This window comes from Rhinopithecus roxellana, chromosome 1, assembly GCF_007565055.1.
Source record: "Rhinopithecus roxellana isolate Shanxi Qingling chromosome 1, ASM756505v1, whole genome shotgun sequence".
Taxonomy (NCBI): Eukaryota; Metazoa; Chordata; class Mammalia; order Primates; family Cercopithecidae; genus Rhinopithecus; species Rhinopithecus roxellana.
The window spans coordinates 151,791,504-151,814,182 of record NC_044549.1 but is presented as its reverse complement, the minus strand read 5'-3'; the positions used below and the strand labels follow the sequence as shown (position 1 = coordinate 151,814,182).

Below are 22,679 nucleotides of genomic sequence, written 5' to 3'. Positions count from 1 at the left end.
TCTTGTAACTGGAAAAAATTTCATCCCGTGTTCCAAATTGTTTTAACTACAGGATTTTATAATGGTAATATTGTTATTCTACTTACATTTTTTCCTTAGAAAAAAATAAATATTTTATAAATCTCATTTTATTCCTTAAGCATTCTTATGAATGTGAAATACATTTGTCTCCCATTTTTCATTTATCCAGTATTTACTGAGCATCCTAATAATTGCTCACACGTAATTGGGGTACACATCAGTCAACAAGAATGAACTCTGTCATGTTCTCATGAGTTTGTAATTTAAAAAAATAATTATCCAAATAACTATTACGATTGTGTTAAGTACTATAGATGAAAAGTACAAGATGATAAGAACATAGGGAGACTTCCTGATTTAAGTGTCTAGGAGGGTTTCTTAAATGAATTTTGAAGTGAATTATGAAGTATTTGGCTGTATCACTAAGTTAAAGATGTAAATTATTTCATGAGAAAGGTAGGAAACAGGCAGTCTTAATACAATAAACTATACAACGAAGTATTGGTTAATAAGATTTTTCTAACTTGGATATATATGCCCTTAACTTTAAAACAATTGTCTCTGGTATAACAAAATAATTTGATGTAGGTCTCTCTCCTGGCAGCAAGATTTGTTCTCTGTGTAACATGAAACTAAGCAGAACAGTATACTTAAGAGCACTGAAGCCATTCTAGCTTGATTTGTTTATCCTTACATGAACATGCTAGAAAACTTCTGGGCATCCTGTGCTTTGTTTCATAACTTTAGCATGCTTTTCCGTGATGATGAGTTGATGGTGAGGCAATAATCATGGATTGTTTTGGTGAGTCCCACTCAACTTCTCTTTCCTGATTTTTGACTGCCTAATGACATTAATAAAAGAGAGAGCAACAGACTGGGTCACTTGAATTACTAACCCTGTTTTCTTGGGCCTGAGTCACTTCTTAAGCCACTTGTTTGCTTTTTGAAGCTAAGTTTTTTAATCCTAGAGTCAGATTGATTTGTCTCAATTTTTCTACCAAGTCTTACATTGCTTTTTAGAGATAAGTGTTGTAAATATCAGGTATTGAAGAAAAACACTATTTAATTTCCAATATTTGTAAACAAATGATTTAAAAATAAAAATTAGAAAAATGTATTATTCACTGTTTCCATTACTTATATGTATATAACAAATGCATGAAATGATATTTGAAAGTATAAGTATAGATACTTATGAAAGTATACTTATGAAAATACACAAATGTGTATATATAAACACACATATATACATATAGTCTTGTATACAGATGATGCTGCTCCTGATAAAAATACACACCTGTGTAGTAGAGCATACTAGAGTAGTTAAGAACACTGGTTTTGAAATCCAGTTGAGTTTGAGGCCTGGGTGTGCCACTTAACAGCTGTGTGAACATGGACAGATTATTTACCTCATCTAACCTAATCTGACTCTAAAATATGTATATGATAGTTAGCATATAGACTTATCCTAAAAGTTAATTGAGATAATCTATGTAGAACCTGTAGCATAGTCCTCAGCACATATACCAGTTTATATCCCATGCTGACCTCTTATGGGTGCTGAATACCTAGGGAAAGATTTATTGCTTGAGGACAAGATAAAAAATTTGAAAACACTTGCTTTTATTTTTACATGACAGAGCCCATTGTACCAAACCAATTTTAACTTTACAAACCTCAGAATACTTATGGCTTCTAGATTTTACATATAAATGTACATAATGGCCTACAGTGTGGTTATATATTTGATAAATCTTAATCTGGTGCTATCCTTTAGTGCAAACTTTGAGTACACCTTTGGGAAATAAAGAATGAGAGGTTTTCTGCTTCAGTGCCACATGTTTGCATAAATCTATGTTAAGTAACTAATAAAAAGTTTAGAGTAGTAAAAATTTTATTTTTAATTTTTTTTTACAAATGTATTACATAGAAGTTGCAAATATATTAAGATCTGTTTTGCCACCTAGTGGATAAAGGAACTTTGATCATGAAATTTTGTTTCTGTTTCCTCCCTCCTTTCTGCCTCCTACCCTTCCTTCTTCTCTCTGTTTCCTTTCCTTTCTTCCTTGACTTTATTATTTTCTTCTTTTCTGTTCTTTATTCTATTTTTTCTTTGACTTGGGAAGATGCACCAAAACAAAGTTTATTTCTTATAAATGGCAGCGGTCACATCATACTAATCTTTGTTTATCTAGCACAGTTCCTAACGTGTCAGTTGTTGAGGAGATACTTGTTTTTATTGAATTATGACATCAAAACAAAGGAACGGGAAGATAAATAATTTATTCAAGGCTATGCAACTGTCCAAGAACTACAGTGTGAATTCTGAAGCATTTTGGCTTCTGATTTCACTGAGAAAATGTTTTTACCTTTCAATCCAATGAGAGGTGAAGTTGTAGTAAGCGTTACTTAGAATGCCCCTTTAAATTCTGGCTTTCTTTTAGGCCACCACCACCTATCATGACAGATGGTGAAGATTCGGATTACACTCATTTTACAAACCAGCAGAGTTCCACACGGCATTTCTCAAAATCAGAGTCCTCTCATAAAGGTAAGAAGAGTATGTATGGTCAAGTTTAGGATCTTTTTTTAAAAAAATATAAGCCTCATGTTGTAGTGGAAAAATCAAATTCTGTGTTCCACTAGAGTGCAAAAATAAGTTATTCTCTCAGCACATTGCTGTAGCACTCCTCAATTATTAAAACAGTAACAAGACAAAAAACAGAAAACAGAACACTCTAAATTGTATGTAAGATATTCTGTTTATTTACATTTTCCTCTAGAAGCTTTCATCAGATTCACTTTTTTTTTTTTTTTTTTTGAGACAAGAGTCTCACTCTGTCCCCCACGCTGGAATGCAGTGGCATGGTCTCGGCTCACTGCAGCCTCCACCACCTGGGTTCAAGTCATCCTTCCATCTCAGCCTCCCAGGGAGCTGGGATTACAGGCGTGTGCCACCACGCTCGGCTAATTTCTGTTTTTTTTTTTTGTAGAGATGAGGTGTTACCATGTCACCCCAGACTAGACTCAAGTAATCCCTCTGCCTCGGCCTCCCAAAGTGCTGGTATTACAGGCATGAGCCACTGCACCCAGCTCTTTCATCAGATTCTTAAAGGGTGATGGTGACCTCCATTTAGATCTGCAGGACTGCATTTTCTACAGTGGCTCTTGTTTCCTATCTGCCCGTGACTCTTATTAATTAGATTTAAAATATGCATGCACAACTCCCACGTAACGTTTATGCAAAAGAAAAATGGAACAAAGCATAAAGAAACAATAGGGATATCTAAACTGGATGAAACCTTTAAAATGTGTTACCAGAAAGGGGTCCCAGTTCAGATTCCAAGAGAAGGTTCTTGGATCTCGTGTAAGAAAGAATTCTAGGGGAATCCATAGAGTAAACTGGTAGAAGCAAGTTTATTAAGAAAGTAAAGGAATAAAGAATGGCTGCTCCATAGGCAGAGCAGCAGTGTGGGCTGCTGGTTACCCATTTTTATGGTTATTTGGTTATATGCTGATTAATACAAGGGGTGTATTATTCAGGAGTTTTCTGGGAAAGGGGTGGGCAAATCCTGGAACTGAGAGTTCCTTCCCTTTATAGACCTTATAGGGTAACTTCTGATGTTCCCATGGCATCTGTAACCTGTCATGGCTGTGGTGGGAGTGTCTTTTAGCATGCTAATGCATTATAGTTAGCATATAATGAGCAGTGAGGACAGCCAGAGTTCAGATTTGTCACCGTCTTGGTTTTGGCCAGCTTCTTTACCACAGCCTGTTTTATCAGCAAAGTCTTTATTACCTGTGTCTTGTGCTGACCTCGTATCTCATCCTGTGACCTAGAATGTCTGTCCTCCTGGGAATGCAGTCCAGCAGGTCTCAGCCTTATTTTATCCAGCCGCTGTTAAAGATGGAGTCGCTCTGGTTCAGACGCCTCTGACAGACGAACAGTTGGGTTGTATTTGCTCTTGCAAGGATCTGGGTTCACTTATGTACATATTTATGAGAGTTGTAAAATTAAATGCTGAAAAAGATAGTTTCTTATATTGATTTCCTCCTCTACAAAATGGAGGCAGTCTAAATAGAAAGTGTCAGAGTTGTCAGGATCATGAAAGATTACATATGTAATAGAAGTTTGCAGAGTGCAGTAGGACTTTGCAAATATATTAGATCTCATTAATTGATGCGTTTTTTGGTTAGGATTTTTGAAGACTTAGGTGATATTGTTAGTATTCATTTCTAAGTCTAATAATAATGTCCCGAAATGTCTTTAAATTACATTTTCTGCTGTTATTTAAAAATACCATTGCAAAAATGACACTCTGGAATACTTAAATCAGAATCTCTGGATGGAGGTTGTCAAGCATTTGCATTTTTAAGAAAGCTTCCCTCCCCCCAATTCTGACTTGCATCCCATACTGAGAAGAAGACAAAAGGCATTATTTTAAAAATAAGGTTAGTTGGACATTATAAACATCTTCATCAAAACATCCCACCTCAGCTTCCATCAGTTGGTGGCATTTTCACTGTCCCCGATTTAACAAAGTAGCTCGTATTTTTCTTTCTCAAACTACGTGTATCACCTTTTGAGGGGGACCTTACTGTCTTAGACGTACATTTGATGCATAATACTAAACTAACACATTGATTCTGTGTATACGTCACAATCAAGAGTAAAGTACCATTTGAAATATATAGAAATAAAGTTATTTTACTTGGGCAGGGAGAAAAAGCTGTCTGAGTTTCAAAGGTTTTTCTTTAATTGTGTTTCCTTTTTTCTTCCCCTCCCCAGGTTTTCATTACAAGCATTAAAAACCTAGGAATCTGCCTTGAAAATGGACTCACTATAGCAAATATTACTGGGTGATACAGAATGAATTCTACACTTATTTTTTTCTCCTGTGTTTGCATTCCTGGGATTTATCCTCAAGTATATTTCTGACCATAAATAATTTTTAATTCATTTCAAATATTTTGGTTATTTGTAATCACTTGGGCAGTATAAGAAAATGTAGCTTCTAAATACTGGCCACCTCTATGCTGCATATACTTCTTGGAATATAGTATCTAAGAGCTCTGTAAACTGCCATTTTGTTAGGTATGGAATTTGGCATCTAGGGAGTAGGCCTTAATTAGCAATTCAAATTTTGTGGAGATGAATGATCAAAGTAAAACAATGTTTGGATGCAACGCAGAATAAAAGAATATAAGAAATAGCTTTTTGTTGCATTAGTGTATCATATTTTGAAGGAGAGAGCCTTTGCTTTTTGTATTCTTTAGGAAAAGAAAATCACTACCATAAAGTATTTTAAAAAAAGAAACTCTTGAAGCAATTGAAATACGTTATTCTGACTAGATGGACTATAGAGGTTTTGCATATTCCTTCTCAGCCCTCCTGGGGAGATTGGCCTAGATAGCATTCTTTAACAGTTACTCAGCTTTTGACTCAGTAGCAAGGCTTTCCGAAGCCCCTGGGCAGTGGACCATTTATTGGTATTTATTGACAAAAATTTAGTTCTCTGAAATTTTAACTCAGATATATGAAAAACTTTGTATTCCATCTCTTGTTTTTGATTTACTTGTAGAGCCAAGGAAATGGAATTGAAAGATGATTGCATAAGTAATGATGCCATCCTTCTCTCTGGCTGTAGACTGAAGTTTTTCCCTTGCTTAAAGTCATATCTATATTTGTTGATAACCTCTCAATAATGTTGTGTTTACATACCAATGATTAGATTAATTCAACTTGAAGTTGAATGTGATAAAGTGGTTATTTATCCAAGTTTTTTTTTTTTTTTTTTTTTTTTTTTTTTTTTTGAGATGAGTCTCACCCTGTCACCCAGGGTGGAGTGCAGTGGTGCAATCTTGACTCAGTGCAACCTCCACCTCCCGGACTTGAGCAGTTCCCCTGCCTCAGCCTCCCGAGTAGCTGAGATTACAGGTGTGTGGCACCACACATGGCTAATTTTATTATTTTTAGTAGAGAGGGGGTTTCACCATGTTGGCCAGGCTGATCTCGAACTCCTGACCTCAAGTGATCCACCTGCCTCGGCCTCCCAAAGTGCTGGGATTACAGGTATAAGCCATTGCATCCAGCCAGCCAAGTATTTGGTTTTAAACATTTGTATTCCTTTGTGCAAGGGATTGTATTTTGTACAAGACCTTCAAGCCCCTCTTCAAGAAATTGAGTCTTTGTGTAGCTGCTGACCTTACTGCCATATTTATTTTCCCATACTGCTTAGCTGACAAATGGCAATCAAGCTCATTTGTACTTCCCCTCTCTCTCTCTCTCCCCCCCCCGCTTCATATATAACTTGACTTGCTATTATTTTTCATTGTATAAATCTGAAATTCTTGGCATTTCAATATGGCATTTGTTTAGGAAAGAAATATATAGGTCACTAGAGAAAAACGTTAATTTTTTTCCTGCTGGAAATTGCCTTCTGTTTGCCTTATCTTTTCAGATAGTCTTTAAAGTTGGGCAATATTCAAACAGCTCATTTTGAGAAAGATTTGTAGTTTCATAAAGTTTGTTCATTTCAGGAATTTAAGTAAAATCATCTGAATTAAGTGTTGGGCAAATGTTAATCAGAAAGATAATCTGCGTCCCTACATTATATAGTCATTTTGGAGAAATGGAGGAAAAGGAAAATAACAGGACTTTTTATAGCTATGATAAAGAAAAACCTCCATTTAAATAAGGAAGTTGGAGACAAAATGGAAGGTCCTGGCCTTAAGTCAAATTCCAGATAGTGGTTTCAATATCCAAAGCTTAGGCCTTGTTTACTTATAGTAATGCTATATTTTTCTTTATCTGCCCTGTGATTTTGTTTCGTGTCCTTCAAAGTTTTTTTATTGTAATTTTAAAGGAAAAAACAGTGTATTTTTATTTGATAACTAGGCAAAATCATTTTGCCATTTTTTATTTCATAAATATTTATTTTTCTATCTCATACAATGATCAGTTTTACTTTAGAAATTCTGTATTTCTCTTGCCTCTCATGTACTTCATCCAGTTATTTATTATTGTAAAATGTTAACTGGAGGTACTTCATTCAAAAAAATTTCATACCACTTAACACTTTCCCGGAATGCTAGTGTTTCAGCTGTCTTAGTAAGTGACCAAAGGTGGTATTTCCCTTGTGATAGCTAATTCAACATCTTTATTGAAAATTTGTTACTTTTTTTAAAGGTTTTTAAAAGATTACAATTTTAAAATATTTTATGTTTATTTTATTTTTGTGTAAAGCAAACACTTTTTAAATAATATCAGAGTAATTATTACCCTATGAATAAGGAGATAGAAATGCAATTCAGCCAGTTAAATCCTCTTACTCTTTCTCATTCAAGTAATGTAATAATGTTTGAGACTATAGAAGCAACTCGTGTATTTTAATGAACTGCCAGACACTTTTCACTGTGTTCTCTGCTTTTTACTCGGTCATTTTTATATACATGTGGAAGCGTTTATTTTTGTTGTTGTTGTTCCTGCTGCTAGAACACATGCAGTTTAATTTTTAGGCCCACAGTGTATTATGCTTTAATGTTGTGATGTAAACTAACACTTCTGGCCTTGGAAAACCTTTCTGTTTCTGTATCTTTGTCCTTTGGAGGCCAGGCCTCATTAACACCTGTATTGTTGAATAAGCACAATATGTTATGGAGCTTTATCATAAGGCTGCTTGACATAGACACCCACTCTCCTCCACATTTTATAAATCATTGTTTGGAAGTAAAGTTAGGTAAGAGTCAAATGAAAGGTTTTGACTTGAAAAATATTTGACTTTTGCGTTCAAACCACTGTTAGACATACGTATTTTATTAGACATAAGTATTTTATTTTGGGACTGGACAGTTGCTTTACATGTATTTAAAGGAACATTGTGATTTTCAGAAAGTGGCTTTGCATACTATTGAATTGCTAGTTCCCAAGTTACTTTACAACCACCAGCAGCATACCAATAAATTACAAAAACAGAAAATGAAAATTAACCCTAGGTGTTCTGATGATAGAGAAATAGCTGAATTAGAAAAGAAAGATATGGATAGATGCTCTTAGGAGGAAAACCTTTTTAGAATGGCAATGACTGCTTGGATCTAGGTCAACAGATTCAAAAATGTGTGACCTTGTGTTTGTGTTTACTGAACTCACTCTTGAAAATTCTGGACCCAATTCATTAACCCTCCTTTTCTTCTCTAATGTGTACTGAAGCTGAGCTGGATAATGAGGGAATTCATTGCTGACTGTTGCTCATCACTTTCCCTCAAAGTCAGAACTTTTCAGTATGAAAATAATTAGCTTTTAACTGATTATTAATTTTCCTTAGTACTGTGAAAACTTGTCTGAAATTCGTGTTGTGCCAGATTGGAAATACCTACTGTAATATGGTGCATTCATTTTACCCCATAAGTGGTTAACATTTTAGGTCCTAGATTTTTAATGTCCTGCCTTTGTGTAAACATCACTTTGGGGAATACCGAGATGATTCATTATTCAGTGATTATTTTCTTGAAAGATAACTATGATGATTGGCTGTAAAATCTTCAGCCTAATAAAGGAGTGAGATCTCTGTGTAAACAGCTTTCTGAAGGACTGATAATGGAATAGTACTTGCAGCCAAAGGCTTTTTCCCTTTTGAGAAGACGGTATTTGTGTAGGGAGTGCTAAGGTAGACTTCATTGTACATCGAGTGCCATATTCTGATGAAGCAATCGTAACAATATCAAAACCTCATGCTTCAGCAAAAAGGAAAAAAGATCTTTAAATTACTTTGTCTGTTACTGCTCATAGAGAACTATATAAAATGGTCCCATTTTCTCATTTCTGGTGGTGCCTGTGAGTCTTAAAGCCATATCTGCTTATCTTACTGTTGATAGAACACTTTTTTCTTTTTAGCCCATGGTACGTAATATGGGCAGATAGAAGCAAACTGGAGACTGTCCTGTTAATGCTGCATGGGGCACAGTGTCATTCAAATTATTGGTGGAAGAATCTCTTTTATCCATGGTGAGAGGTAGGAATATTAAAGGAAAGAGTCAGGATATTGTTGCTCCTGGTATTTAACAACTGTCATTAGAAATGCTGAAATTTAATTCTAGAGAAGTCAAGAAAAAAAGAGTAAACTAGAAAATCTCACTACTACAGAGTAACTTTTACAGTGAGACCTGCACTTTATGCCAGCGCTGTTTGTGAGGAGCAGTACTGCCTTAAATTAGTTTGACTCTGACTGATGTCAGTGTACGTTACTTCCTTTATGTGACCGACAGTCAACTTTCCATTGAGATCCAGCATTCACAGATGATCCCCAAGCATCCTTGTCATCAGAAGCTTTGGACCTTTTCTGCCACTGACTTATGGCTGATCTGTAACACAATAAATACATAATTTTATTTCATGTTGTCTGTCAACCTCTGAATAAACAGTGGCATGACCAAAAAAGACTGGTAGAAGGAGAGAGAATTTCCTGGCCAAATCCTTCATACCAGGTGGCCACTTCTTGAGTAATTGAAAGTTGACTGTCTTCTATGGTGACGATATAGAAGATACTTCCAAAGGTTCTGTTATGCAGTGAAGACATTCAGATTATTTGTAAGAATTTCACCAACACCCTTGTGTATTGAAGTGCTTAACCATTAACAGAAAAAAAGGAGAAAACCAAACAAAACAGAGACATTTACTTGAAATGGGAGATTTGCTAATGTGAAGAGTGTTTCTATTTTATTACTTTTAAGAGAAAAGCAGGAAAACTTTTGCTATGATAAGAAAGACACCAGAGTGGTGATTCTATTTGATACCACAAGCTAACGCAATCATGTAAGTAATCATGTTGAGTTGTAGAAATATGTGGCCCTAAAAACCATTCTCTTTCCCTTACATATATATGTGAACACTGCCTAGTAACATTTTAATAGGTTTAAGATGCATTTGTACATTCTCAGCAAACTACAAAATGTTTTTTCTCTTTTTGAATAACTTCATAGCATAGGGAACCAGCACTGTGCAGGTTTCAGCATTTCGGATAAGGACAGAATTAATTGTGTAACTTAGTGCCCTGTTATTCATTGCTGAGGTTCCTATATAAAGAACAGAAAAATTGAAAGATGGGTTTGAGCGACATTTTCTTCACAAAAGATCAAGGAGTAAGAAGTAAGGGAAGACAGCTAAGAGAACATACTATGACATATAGAATTGGGATACATTTTTGTTGTGCTGGATTTCAGGCTATAATTGCTAAAATAATTTCTAGCTATTTGGCGAGAGGGTTTTTGACATCAGAATTTTTGTACTTCTGGTCAAATTGACCTTGGAGATCCCTATGGTCTCTAATTTCAGCTCTTGCTGTAAACTGCAAGCCAAATGCTGTTTCTCAGAAAGAGCTATATTTTTCTCTTCTTACAGGCAACCCAGTATTTATTTCATAAAGTGTTATAAATATTGAGAGGATACACGGGGGAGATAGAATATCAAAATGATGCTCCAAAATGAGAATTCTCTTTAATGGGGTTTTCCCTAAGAAGAATCTATCCCAGCACATATTTTGAAAAGGTGCTGAATTAAAAAGTACAAGAGTTTGCTCACATAAATCAAGTTGCTCAGGAAATCTGAGGTGATGCTGTCATTTGTCTCATAAATTAGAAAAGTGATCTCTTGAGAGAGAGACTACACATTGCCTGGGCACTTTCAGATTCTTTAGTAAGTGCCGCTTTGATATTTGGAATGTGGATATGTTTATAAAACAAATGGATTGTTATTCCAGATGCTCATGGATTTATAACTAAGCCCCAGAAGAATATGCAGCTTTGAAATAGTTATTTCATGGAATTGAACAGAACCTTGATGGAATATAGTTGCCTGTGTGAGGACAGAAAACAAAGAGACTGCCTCAAACTACATGCCTATCTAGACATTAAGTGAAACTGTGAGGGACATTTTGTGGATGCCTTAAAGGTGACCAGTGGTGGGTTCTGATGGGAATATACACACCCATCTGGACTAGGCCAGTGGAAGCAGAGTCTCTTTCAGTTCACCTCCATACAGCAGAAGTTGTTCCTGGTCATGACCTCATTGAGGAAAATGAGAATTGTGGTGCTGGTGACTTTCATGTGTCTTGGGAGGTTCAGGTGTTCAGCATCGTTAAGGCACTCCCAAAACGCAAACCTCCTTTTTTAAATGCCAATTGTACATCTACATTAATTCATCTATGCAAGCTTGTGTTTTCATGGTTTTTTACACCATATTTCTCATTGGGTTCTTTAAACATCAAGTTTAATATTGATATTATGAATAATTTTTAAACCAAAGTATTCTCTAAGTCTTTGTGCTTTGTTTTCCTGAATGGTTTGACCAAGGTAAATATCAATCTTGTCCTTCTCTCTTAATAAAGTCATCCATTTGTTAAGTCAGTGGTCTCTGTCTCATGTTTTTGTTGTTTCTTTACAACATTCAGGGAAAGTTACGTAAATAGCAATGATAAGTATTATTATGATTGTTATTTTTTACAAAATGACCCTAATAGGTCTGTTTAATAACAGTAAAATTTTCTCTCCATTTCCATACACTTTCTATAAATATGTATAACATGATAACGATGCCTGGTGTATTGAAATTCTCAATAAATACTGCCAAGTATGGATCAGTTGGAGAAGTAGCTTTGTTTTGTCTGTGGTGGTTGGTGGTTTGATTGATGTATTTGGGAGAAAAAAAACAGGTAAATGGGTGTTCACACAATAATTCCAGTGATTAAAGACCCCATGCACAGCTCTGCACTATACCTGACACCTTGTGGACACTTAAATGTATTTTGAGAAAATGGATATTAATAACTGATTTATTCAATATTTTACCTTCATAAAAATTTTGTTATTTGGTTTGGTAGAATAGCCACGATGTGGGAAATGATTCTGCAAAAATTTATCAGGTATGTTAAAAATAATATTTTCAATGACTACTAAATTTATTTTTAAAGATGTCACTATTTAGCAATCCTAGAGCACATTCTCTAGGCCTCAGATTCCTCTATGGCAAATATAGCAGGGAATCTAAATGATTTCTGTAGTCTCTGCTAGATCTTGAATAGTACCAGTGATGTGCAGGTGATACTGTTTTATTTAGTTGAAGAAGATTGGTATGTTGATTTCAACCTTTGGTCTCTAAATAAATACTAAAGTTGCCAGTGGAAAAAGTTGATGCATCTAGAAGCCAATTTAAAAATTAAATATGCAAGTAAAATAGCTCCCTTTAATCTGTGGTAAGAGGTACTCAGGGTGATAGGGTGGTTTGTGGGGAATATGACTTGAGTCTGATTGTGAGGCTATGGCCATGTGGCCATGTTAAGAGGTAGCATACTAGAAAGTTCCTTCTTTTTTTTTTTTTTTGAGGCGGAGTCTCGCTCTGTCGCCGGACTGGAGTGCAGTGGCCGGATCTCAGCTCACTGCAGGCTCCGCCTCCCGGGTTTACGCCATTCTCCTGCCTCAGCCTCCCGAGTAGCTGGGACTACAGGCGCCCGCCACCTCGCCCGGCTAGTTTTTGTATTTTTAGTAGAGATGGGGTTTCACGGTGTTAGCCAGGATGGTCTCGATCTGCTGACCTCGTGATCCGCCCGTCTCGGCCTCCCAAAGTGCTGGGATTACAGGCTTGAGCCACCGCGCCCGGCCAGAAAGTTCCTTCTTAAAGCAGCTAAGAGGCCACTGTCCACCTCGCACACGTTAGAAATTTGGAGAAACCTTTAAGAGGGTTTTGGACTACTGCAAATCCTAGAGTCACAGTTTCAAGACAATTTTGCCTCCATTTCAAGGGCAGGAAGACCAGTTCCCCCCCTCCATTGTGTTTGGGTATCATTCTTAAATGAACGAACGCAAAACTAAAGGCTGCAGCAAAATCAGTGTAGTAAAGAAATCTACAGGAATAAGGAGATGTGGGGTCCTAGTCCAGGTTTTGCTATGAGCTTGTTTCAGGAACTTGGGACATCATTTATCCTGCTGTATCTCAGTTCACTTGCCTGAAGCACTCCTTCAGGTATAACATTTGAGGATTCCTGCTGTCAAGGGCTGCTGGTTTCTTTTAAGATGTTGCCAGGAAGAGAGCAGCTTTATTCACTGCTGGGTGCCTGCAAAATCACAAAGACTTCCTAGACATTCCATCATGAAAGTCCTCAGCCATGATCTTTTGTTCTTTACTGCACTATTTTGCTACTTCTATCTCCACATGCAGTAGATTATCATTAACTTGTTATGTGTTTTTCTAACCAATATCCGTCTCTGTGTTTTATTCCCAAGGCTGAAATTTGAGCCTCTTTCCTCACATGGTCTTTGGATGTTCTTGTAAATTAACTCCACTAGTATGTCTTGCTTACCATACTTCCAGGACACACCCACTTTTCTTAATTCCTCAGCCTAATCATGCAAATTTGGTTTTGGTCATGTAGATCATAACATACCCTTAATTATGCCTGCCATTTTAAATTATTTTGTGTCATTACCTGATCTTTGCCATCACTAGCAGTGCTCTTTGTGCCTAACTAATCATTTTGAAACCTTTCCTGCTGATCTGTCAATACCTCATTCCTTCACATCCCTGACCAGGCTGCAGGGGCTCTCAAACACAGGTGACTCTGTCATTGACTCTACGGGTTTATGTATGTATGAAAATGGCCTTTTCTGGTCTGGACAGGACCAATTGGTGTATATCAATTGGTGTATAAAATTTCTTATTTGGTGTCAAGCCTAAGAACTCTGCCTAGCCCTACATCTTGAAGATTTTCTCCATTGTGGAGTGGATTTTTGTATCAAGTGTGAGGTTTAGGATGAGCTTTGTGGTTTTTGCCTGCATGTTCAGTTGCTCCAGCACCATTTTCCTGATACCTTTTAAAAATCTCCCATTTCTAGTTTGATTCTGTTGTGGTTAGAGAATACACTCTTCATGATTCCAATTTCATTAACTTTGTTGAAGTTTGCCTCATGGCCTGGGATATTGCCTGTTTTAGTATATGTTCCATAAGCACTGAAAAGCACATGTGTTGCTGTTGGGTAGTGTGTTCTATATACTCATTCTCCTTGACTTATTGTGGGGTTATGTCTGCATAAAGTCATTAAGTTGAAAGTGCCTTTTCACGTTAATATTTTCAATTTATGATGGATTTATCCAGATTTAACACCATTGTCATATGGTCAGGGGCCATCTTTATGTTGAGTAGATCTTGTTGGCCAATTGGTATTGTTGAGTTCTTCTGTATCCTCTGATTTATGTCTAGTTATTCCATCAGTTGTCAAGAGAGGTGCTGAAGTCTCTACTTCCAGATTTGTCTATTTTTTTTATTTCAGTTGCTACCAATTTTTGCTTCACATATTTTGCAGCTGTCATTTAATACTCCATATGTGTATGTGTGTATGTATATATATGTATATAGCAGAGTTCTCCAAAGGGACAGAACGAATAGGATATATAAATATGAAAGAGTTTATTACGAAGAATGGACTTCCATGATTATAAGATGGAGTTCCACTATAGGTCGTCTGCAAGCTGGGGAAGAGAGAAGCTGATATCGGCTCTGTCCAAGTCCGAAAGCCTCAAAACCAGGGAAACTGACCGCAGCTTTCAGTCTGTGGCCAAAGCCCAAGGTCCCATGGTAAGCCACTGGTACAAGTCACAGAGTCCAAAGGCCAAAGAACCTGAGGTCCAATGTCCAGGGCAGGACGAATGGAAGGAAGCATCCAGCACGGGAGAAAGAAGGCAGCCAGAAAAGTCAGCAGGCAAAGTTGATCCCATCTTCTTCCACCTGCTTTGTTCTAGGCGCACTGGCAGCTGATTGGATGGTACTCACCCATATTGGAGGTGGGTCTTCCTCTCCCAGTCCACCGACACAAATGTCAATCTCCTCTGGCAACACCTTCACAGACACACCCAGAAATACTTTACCAGCCATTTAGGTATCCTTCAAGTTGACGCCTAATATTAATCACAGATACATACACATGTAGGATTGTCATGTCTTAGTGGAGTGATTTTACCATGGACAGGTACTGATTCTTGGCGTGTCAGGAATCAGGCTGCACAGCAGGAGGTAAGCAGCAGGCCAGTGAGCATTACCACCTGAGCTCTGCCTCCTGTCAGATCAGCAGCAGCATTAGATTCTCATAGGAGCGCACACCTTATTGTGCGCTGTGCATGCAGAACATCTAGGTTGCTGTCTCCTTATGAGAATCTAATGCCCAATGATCTGAGGTGGAACAGATTCATCCCAAAACCATCTCCACCCCGCCCACCTACCCTTGTCCATGGAAAACCTGTTTTCTACAAAACCAGTACCTCGTGCCAAAAAAGTTGAGGACCACTGGTTTTGAAAACTTTGTAGTTTTCTTAGTCCGATATATATAAGAGAACAAGAAAGCCCAGGGAAACCATGTTCCTTAGGTTCTGAAGTTCCTTGACTGACTTATTTTTTGTTGAGAGTCTAATGTTGGTTTTATAATACGATGTTTAGGTGTTTTAGTTTATTTAGTGGGAGGGATAGGGAAAAGTATGTCTATTTTATTTCCTAGAAATGGGAGTCTCCAATATTTACATATTTTAATCTCAATTAGGTTTTGAGATTTATTTCACTAGGAATTCATTTTGATGTAATTACTTGTATTTTCTGTTCATTTCTGCCTATGCTATTTATTAAACAGCCAACCCATTTTTTATAGATTTGAAATCCACTTGTAATAGTTCTAATTCTATACATTTTCTGTTTAAAAAATTTTCTTACCTTTGTGTAGTGCCGCATTTTAAATTACTAAATTAATGTGTAGTGAGACATGTTCATTTTTATTACTCTTTCAAAAAAAATCTATTGGTATTATTTCATATTCCTCCAGTGGAAAATTAAAGCTGTTTTGGCAATTTCTTTTCCTTTTTTTCTTTTAGCATGTTCTGCATTTATTTATTTTGCTGGTGTATTTTTTATTATGAAATCTCCATAACAAAGTATGAAATTTTACTATTTTAAGTGTACGATCCAGTGATATTAATTTTATTCACAGTGTTGGTCATTACTATTACTATTTCCAGAACTTTTCAGTCACCCAAAATATAAACTCTGTACGCATTAAGCAGTAATTCCCCATTCTTTCCCTTCCCCAACTTCTAGCAATCTAACCTTTCTGTCTTTATGAATTTGCCTGTTTTAGATATTTCATAAAGGTGGAATCACCCTACTTCTTTCATGTCTGGCTTGTTATACTTCACATACTGTGTTCGAGGTTCACTCATGTAACATGTATCAGCAGTTCATTCCTTTTTATGGCTGAGTATTCTAAGTATATATCACATTCTGTTTATGCAGTTATCTATTCATAGACACTAGATTGTTTCCACCTTTTGGCTATTGTGAATAATGTTTAAATGAACATTGTAGTACAAGTATTTGAGTCTCTGTTTTCATTTCTTTTGGTTATATATGTAGGAATTGCTGGGTCATATGATAACTCTCTGTTTAACTTTTGGAAGAACCACTAAACTGTTTTCTATAATGAGTGCACCATTTTACATTCCCATCAGCAGTTTCTCCACATCCTCATCAACACTTGTTCTTTTCTCTTTTTTTCCCTGATAGTCATCCTAACTGTGTGTGAAATAGGGCTCTAACTTCATTATTTTGCATCTGGAAACCTAATATATGTCTCAGCACTATTTGTTGAAGAAATTTTCTTTTTCTCATTGAATCAACTTGGCACCTTTAAGGGAAACCAATTGGCCATAAGTTTGTGGGTTTATTTCTGGACTTCAGTTCTGTTCCATTGGTCTATATGTTTAGCCTTATGCCACTACTACACTATTTTGATTACTGGAGCTTTGTAGTAAGTTTTGAAATTGGGGATTGTGAATCCTCCAGTGTTTTTTCTTTTTCTTTTTTTCTTTTTTTTTTTTTTTCAGGATTATTTTGGCTGTCAGGGGCCCCATTGCAATTCCAAATGAATTTTAAGATTAGCCTTTTCATTTCTACAAAAATACTGTAGCAATTTTGATAAGGATTGCATTGAATCCACAGGCCTTTGGAGTAACATTGCCATCTTAACCATACTGAGTTTTGCAATCCATGATCATGGAATGTCTATTTATGCTATTTTTAATTTTTTTCAATTATGTTTTGTAATTTGTTGTGTATAGTCTTTCACACCTGTGATTAAATTTATTCCTTAGTATATTAGAAGCTATTGTAAATGGAATTGCTTTCTTAATTTCCTTTTTTGATTGTTCATTACTAGTGTATAGAAACAACTGATTTTAATTTATTGATCTTAGAACCTGCAGTTTTGCTGAATTCAGTTATTAACTCTAGTAACTATCTTGTGGATTCATTGGGATTTTCAATATATAGGATTATATCATAGGCAAACAGGTAGTTTTACTTCTTCCTTTCAATGTTTTGCATTACTAGGAAGAATTACCTCAGGCTGGGTAATTTCTGACAAAAAGAGGTTTATTTGGCTCATGGCTCTGCAGGCTGTACGATAAGCATGATACCAGTATCTGCTTCTGGTGAGGACATCAGGAGGCTTACAGTCATCGTGGAAGGCCAAGGGATAGCAGGTGTGTCATGGCAAGAGAGGGAGCAAGAAAGAGGGAGGAGGTCTCAGACTCTTCTTAACCAGATCTCATATGAAATCATTACTGTGGGGAGAACACCACGCCATTTATGAGGGGCCTGCTCCCATGACTCAAACACCTCCCACTAGATTCCACCTCCAACATTAGAGATCACATTTCAACATGAGATTTGGAGTTGAAATCTAAATATTTAAACTATATAATTCTGCCCCTGGCTCCCCAACCCCGATGTCCTCCTCACATTGCAAAATACAATCATTCCTTCCCAATAGTCCCCAAAAGTCTTAACTCATTCTGGTGTCAGCTCAAAAGTCTCATCTGAGACTCAAGGCAAGTTCCTTCCACTTATGAGTCTGTAATATCAAAAGTAAGTTATTTACTTCTAAGATGCAGTGGTGATTCAGGCATTGAGTAAGCATTCTCATTCTGAAAGAGATGTTGGCCAAAAGAAAGGGGCAACAGACTTAGCAAGCAAGTCCAAAACCCAGCAGAGAAGACATTAAACCTAAAAGCTCCAAAATAATTCTTGACTCCATGTCTCATATCCTGGGAACACTGGTTCAAGGGGTGGGTCCCCAAGGCTTTAGACAGCTCAACCCCTGTGGGTTTGCTGGGTGCAGCCTCTGTGGCTGCTCTCCTGAGTTGGAGTCCAATGTCTGCAGCTTTTTAAGTTAAAGGTGCACACTGCTGGTGACTATCATTCTGGGGTCTGGAGGGCAGTGAACCCCTTCCCAAAGCTGCACTAGGCAGTGCCCAAGTGAGGACTCTGTGGAGCCTCCAACTCCACATTTTCCCTTGGCAGTGTCCTAGTAGAGATTTTCTGTGGACACTCTGCCCCTATAGCAGGCTACCTGGGCACCTAGGCTTTCTGATACATCCTCTGATATCTAGGTGGAAGCTGCCAAACCTCCTCCACTCTTGCGTTCTGCACACCTGCAGACTTACCACTCTGTGGATTCTTCCAAGACTTACAGCTTTTATGCCTTTCAGAATGGCATCTTGAGTTGTACCTGGGTCCCTTTGAGCTTTGGCTGCATCTAGAACCACCAGAATGCAGGAACATCTCTCCAAAGTGGCACAGAGCAGCAGGATCCTGGGCCTGGCCCCTGAAACTCTTCTTTGCTCCTAGGCCTCTGGGCCTGTGATGCGAAGGGCCACCTCAGATATTTCTGGAATGCCTTGAGACCTTTTTAAAAATTGTCTTGGCTATTAGGACATGACTCCCATTTATTCATGCTAATATCTCTAGTAACGGTTGCTTGCTCAAATTCCTCACCTGGAAATGCTCTTTCCTTCTCTACCACATGGCCAGGGTATAGATTACCCAAATTGTTATGCTCTTCTTCCCTTTTAATGATAAGTTCCAACTTTAAGTTCTTTCTGTGCTCCATATCTGATCATTGGCCATGAGAAGCTGACACACCAAATCTTGCATGCTTTGCTGCTTAGAAATTTCTTCCACCAGATACCCTAAGTCACCACTCAAGTTCGGTCTTCCACAAAGTCATAGGGCATGGGTAGATGTAGTGATGTTCATTGCTAGGCATTGCAAGAGTAATCTTTGCTCCAGTTCCCAGTAAGTTCCTCTTTTCCATCTGAGACTTCATCAGCCCAGCCTTGACTCTCCATATTTCTATTAGCATTTTGGTCACAATCATTTCAGACTAAGAAGTTTCAAACTTTGTCTTCCTGTCATCTTCTGAGCCCTCCAAACTATTCCAACCTGTGCCTATGACCCAGTTTTAAAGCTTCTTCTGCATTTGCAGCTGTCATTATCACAATGCCCCACTTCTTGGTACCAATTTTCTGCATTAGTCAATTTTGTATTTCCATAAGGGAATAGTTGAGGCTAGGTAATTTATAAAGAAAAGAGGTTTATTTGGATCATGGTTTTGTAGACTGTACAAGAAATATGGCACCAGCATCTGCTTCTGGTGAAGGCCTCAGGAAGCTCTCAATCATGGTGGAAAGTGAAGGAGAAGCTGACATGTCATATGGCAAGGGAGGGAGCAAGAGAGAGGGAGAAGTTCCCAGACTCTTTTTAACAACCAGATCTCATGTGAATGTATTACTATGGGGAGAGCACCAAGCCTTTCATGAGGGATCTGCCTCTGTGACACAAACGCCTCCCACCAGCTCCACCTCCAACACTGAAGCTAATGCTTCAACATGAGATTTGGAGGATACAAATATCCAAACTATATCAGCCTTTTATATATTTTTTATTCTACTTTTTCTGGCTGGAATTTACAGTACAGTATTGAATAACAAGTGAAAGTGGGCATGAAAGGGCAATGCTTACCTCTTAGAATGAGTTAGGAATTGCTACCTCCTATTTTTTGGAGGAGTTTGGGAAGGATTATTTTCCATTCTTATTTATTTAGAGAATTGACCAGCAAATCCATCTGGTCCTATACTTTTTTTTTTTTTTTTTTTTTTTGAGATGGAATCTCTCTCTGTCATTTATGCTGGAGTAGAGTGATGCTATCTCGGCTCACTGCATCCTCCACCTCCCTTGGGTTCAAGCGATTCTCCTGCCTCAGCCTCCTGAGCAGCTGGGACTACAGGCGCATGCCACCAGGCCCAGCTAATTTTTTGTAGTTTTATTAGAGATGGGATTTCACCGTGTTAGCCAGGATAGTCTTGATCTCCTGACCTCGTGATCCACCTGCCTCAGCCTCCCAAAGTGTTAGGATTACAGGCGTGAACTACTTCACCCAGCCTGGGAGTGTTTTAATTACTCATTCAATTTCTTATTACAGGTCTGTTGGGATTATGCATTTCTTCTTGAGTTGGTTTAGGCAATTTGTGTCTCCAGGAATTGGTTCTTTTCTTCTAGATTATCTAACTTATGGGTATACAATTGTTCATATTATTATAATCCTTTTATATTTTTGCAAATTTGAGATAATCCTTTTATTTTTGTAAGATTGATAGTAATGTTTCTACTCTTATTTCTAATTTAGTCATTTGCTGCTTCACTTTTTGTCAGTCTTAACTAAAGGCTTATAATTTCATTTATCTTTTCAAATAAACAACTTTTGGTTTTGTTGATTTTGTTGTTTTTCTATTCTCTATTTCATTTATCTCTACTCTGATCTTCTTTCCCCCTTCTAGTTTTTTCTTGTTTCCTGGAAGTATAAAGTTAGGTTAATGGTTGGAGATTTTTCTCTTTATATGGGTATATACAGTTATAAGTTTCCCTCTGAGTATTGCCTTTGCTTCATCCTATAAGTTTTGGCATTGTGTGAGTGTGTGTTTATCTTTATTATTTTCTATTTCCTGGTTTACCTTTTGATTTTTTTTTCTTCATCCCATTGGTTTTATAGGGACGTGTTAATTTTCACACATTTGTAGTTTTTCCATATTCATTATATTGACTTCTAATTTCATTAAATTGTGATCAAAGAAGATACTTTGATTTTGATTTTATTAAATTTATTAAGAGTTATTTTGTGGCCTAACATAGTCTGTTCTGGACAGTGTTCCATATGCACTTGAGAAGAATGTGTGTTGTGCTGTTGATGGGTGGAGTGTTCTATATATGTTTGTTAGGTTTAATGGATTTATAGTGTTATTCAAATCCTCTACTTCTTTATTGGTCATCTGTTTAGATGTTCTCATTAGTAAAAGTGGTATATTGGAGCCTCCAACTATTATTGTAAAACTGTTTTTCCATTCAATTCTGTCAGTGTTTGCTTTATATATTTTGAAGCTATGTTTGGTGCAATATATGCTTATAATTTTTGTACTTTCTTGATGAATTTACTTTTTTATCAATATATAATGTCTTTATTTTTTGTAATTTTTTTAGACATGAAGTCAATTTTGCTTGGTACTAGTATAGCTATCCCAAGTCTCTTGATTACCATTAGCATGGAATATCCTTTTCCTTCCTTTCACTTTAGCCTATTTGTGTCTTTAGATTTAAAGTGAGTCTCTTGTAGACAGAATATAATTGAATAATTTTTAAAAAATCCATTCTGCCAAACACTGCCTTTTCATTAATGAATACTAATCCATTGAGAATTGAAATAACTTTTGTTAAAGAAGGACTTCTGCCTGTCTGTCTTCCACATGGATAATGCCTTTTATTCCGTTCCTCATTTTCTGTATTATTGTTTTCTTTTGTGTTTAGTTGATATTTTTAAGTGAATTGTTTTGCTTCCTTTTTCAGTTTCTTTTATTTTTTTAAATATTGTCTTGGTGACTACAATGGGGATTACATTTATCATAATAAATTTATAACAGTCTAGTTTGAATTGACATCAACTTCAATAGCATACAAAAGCTTTGTTCTCTTTACACTTGGATACAGGATGGGGAACTTCACACACTGGGGCCTGTTGTGGCATGTGGGGAGGGGGAGGGATAGCATTAGGAGAAATACCTAATGTAAATGATGAGTTGGTGCAGCACACCAACATGGCACATGTATACATACATAACAAACTTGCACCTTGTGCACATGCACCCTAGAACTTAAAGTATAATTTAAAAAAACTTTGTTCTCTTTATATTGCTGTTGTGACATATTATATCTTTATACATTTTATGCCCAATAGTATAGCTCTATAATTATTTTTTGTTTTTGGTTTTTAAATAATGTAGGGTAGGGATCCCCAACCCCTGGTACTGGTCCATGGCCCATTTGGAATTGGGCTGCACAGCAAGGGGTGAGTGGTAGGCGAGTGAGCATTAACTCCTGAGCTTCACCTACTGTCAGATCAGTGGTGGCGTTAGATTCTTTTTTTTTTTTTTTTTTGAGACGGAGTCTCGCTCTGTCGCCCAGGCTGGAATGCAGTGGCCGGATCTCAGCTCACTGCAAGCTCCGCCTTCCGGGTTTACGCCATTCTCCTGCCTCAGCCTCCCAAGTAGCTGGGACTACAGGCGCCCGCCACCTCGCCCGGCTAGTTTTTTGTATTTTTAGTAGAGACGGGGTTTCGCCGTGTTAGCTAGGTTGGTCTCGATCTCCTGACCTCACGATCCACCCGTCTCGGCCTCCCAAAGTGCTGGGATTACAGGCTTGAGCCACCGCGCCCGGCCTAGATTCTTAACAGTGTGAACCCTATCA

At 37.2% G+C, this 22,679-nt stretch overlaps 1 protein-coding gene across 3 annotated transcripts in view; it reads left to right on the top strand.

Moving 5' to 3' along the window:
* The window catches only part of CCDC50 (coiled-coil domain containing 50), a 111,201-nt gene that overhangs the window by 58,256 nt on the left and 30,266 nt on the right, over nucleotides 1-22,679 (top strand). The window contains exons 11-12 of one of the 3 annotated variants that reach the window (XM_010385837.2): nucleotides 2,466-2,572; nucleotides 4,811-11,654. In XM_010385837.2, coding sequence (XP_010384139.1) covers nucleotides 2,466-2,572; nucleotides 4,811-4,830 — 127 coding nt within the window. In that variant the 3' untranslated portion in view covers nucleotides 4,831-11,654. Of the gene's footprint in view, nucleotides 1-2,465; nucleotides 2,573-4,810; nucleotides 11,655-22,679 lie in introns of those variants that run through there. The other 2 variants (XM_010385838.2, XM_030932229.1) reach the window with 2 other exon arrangements.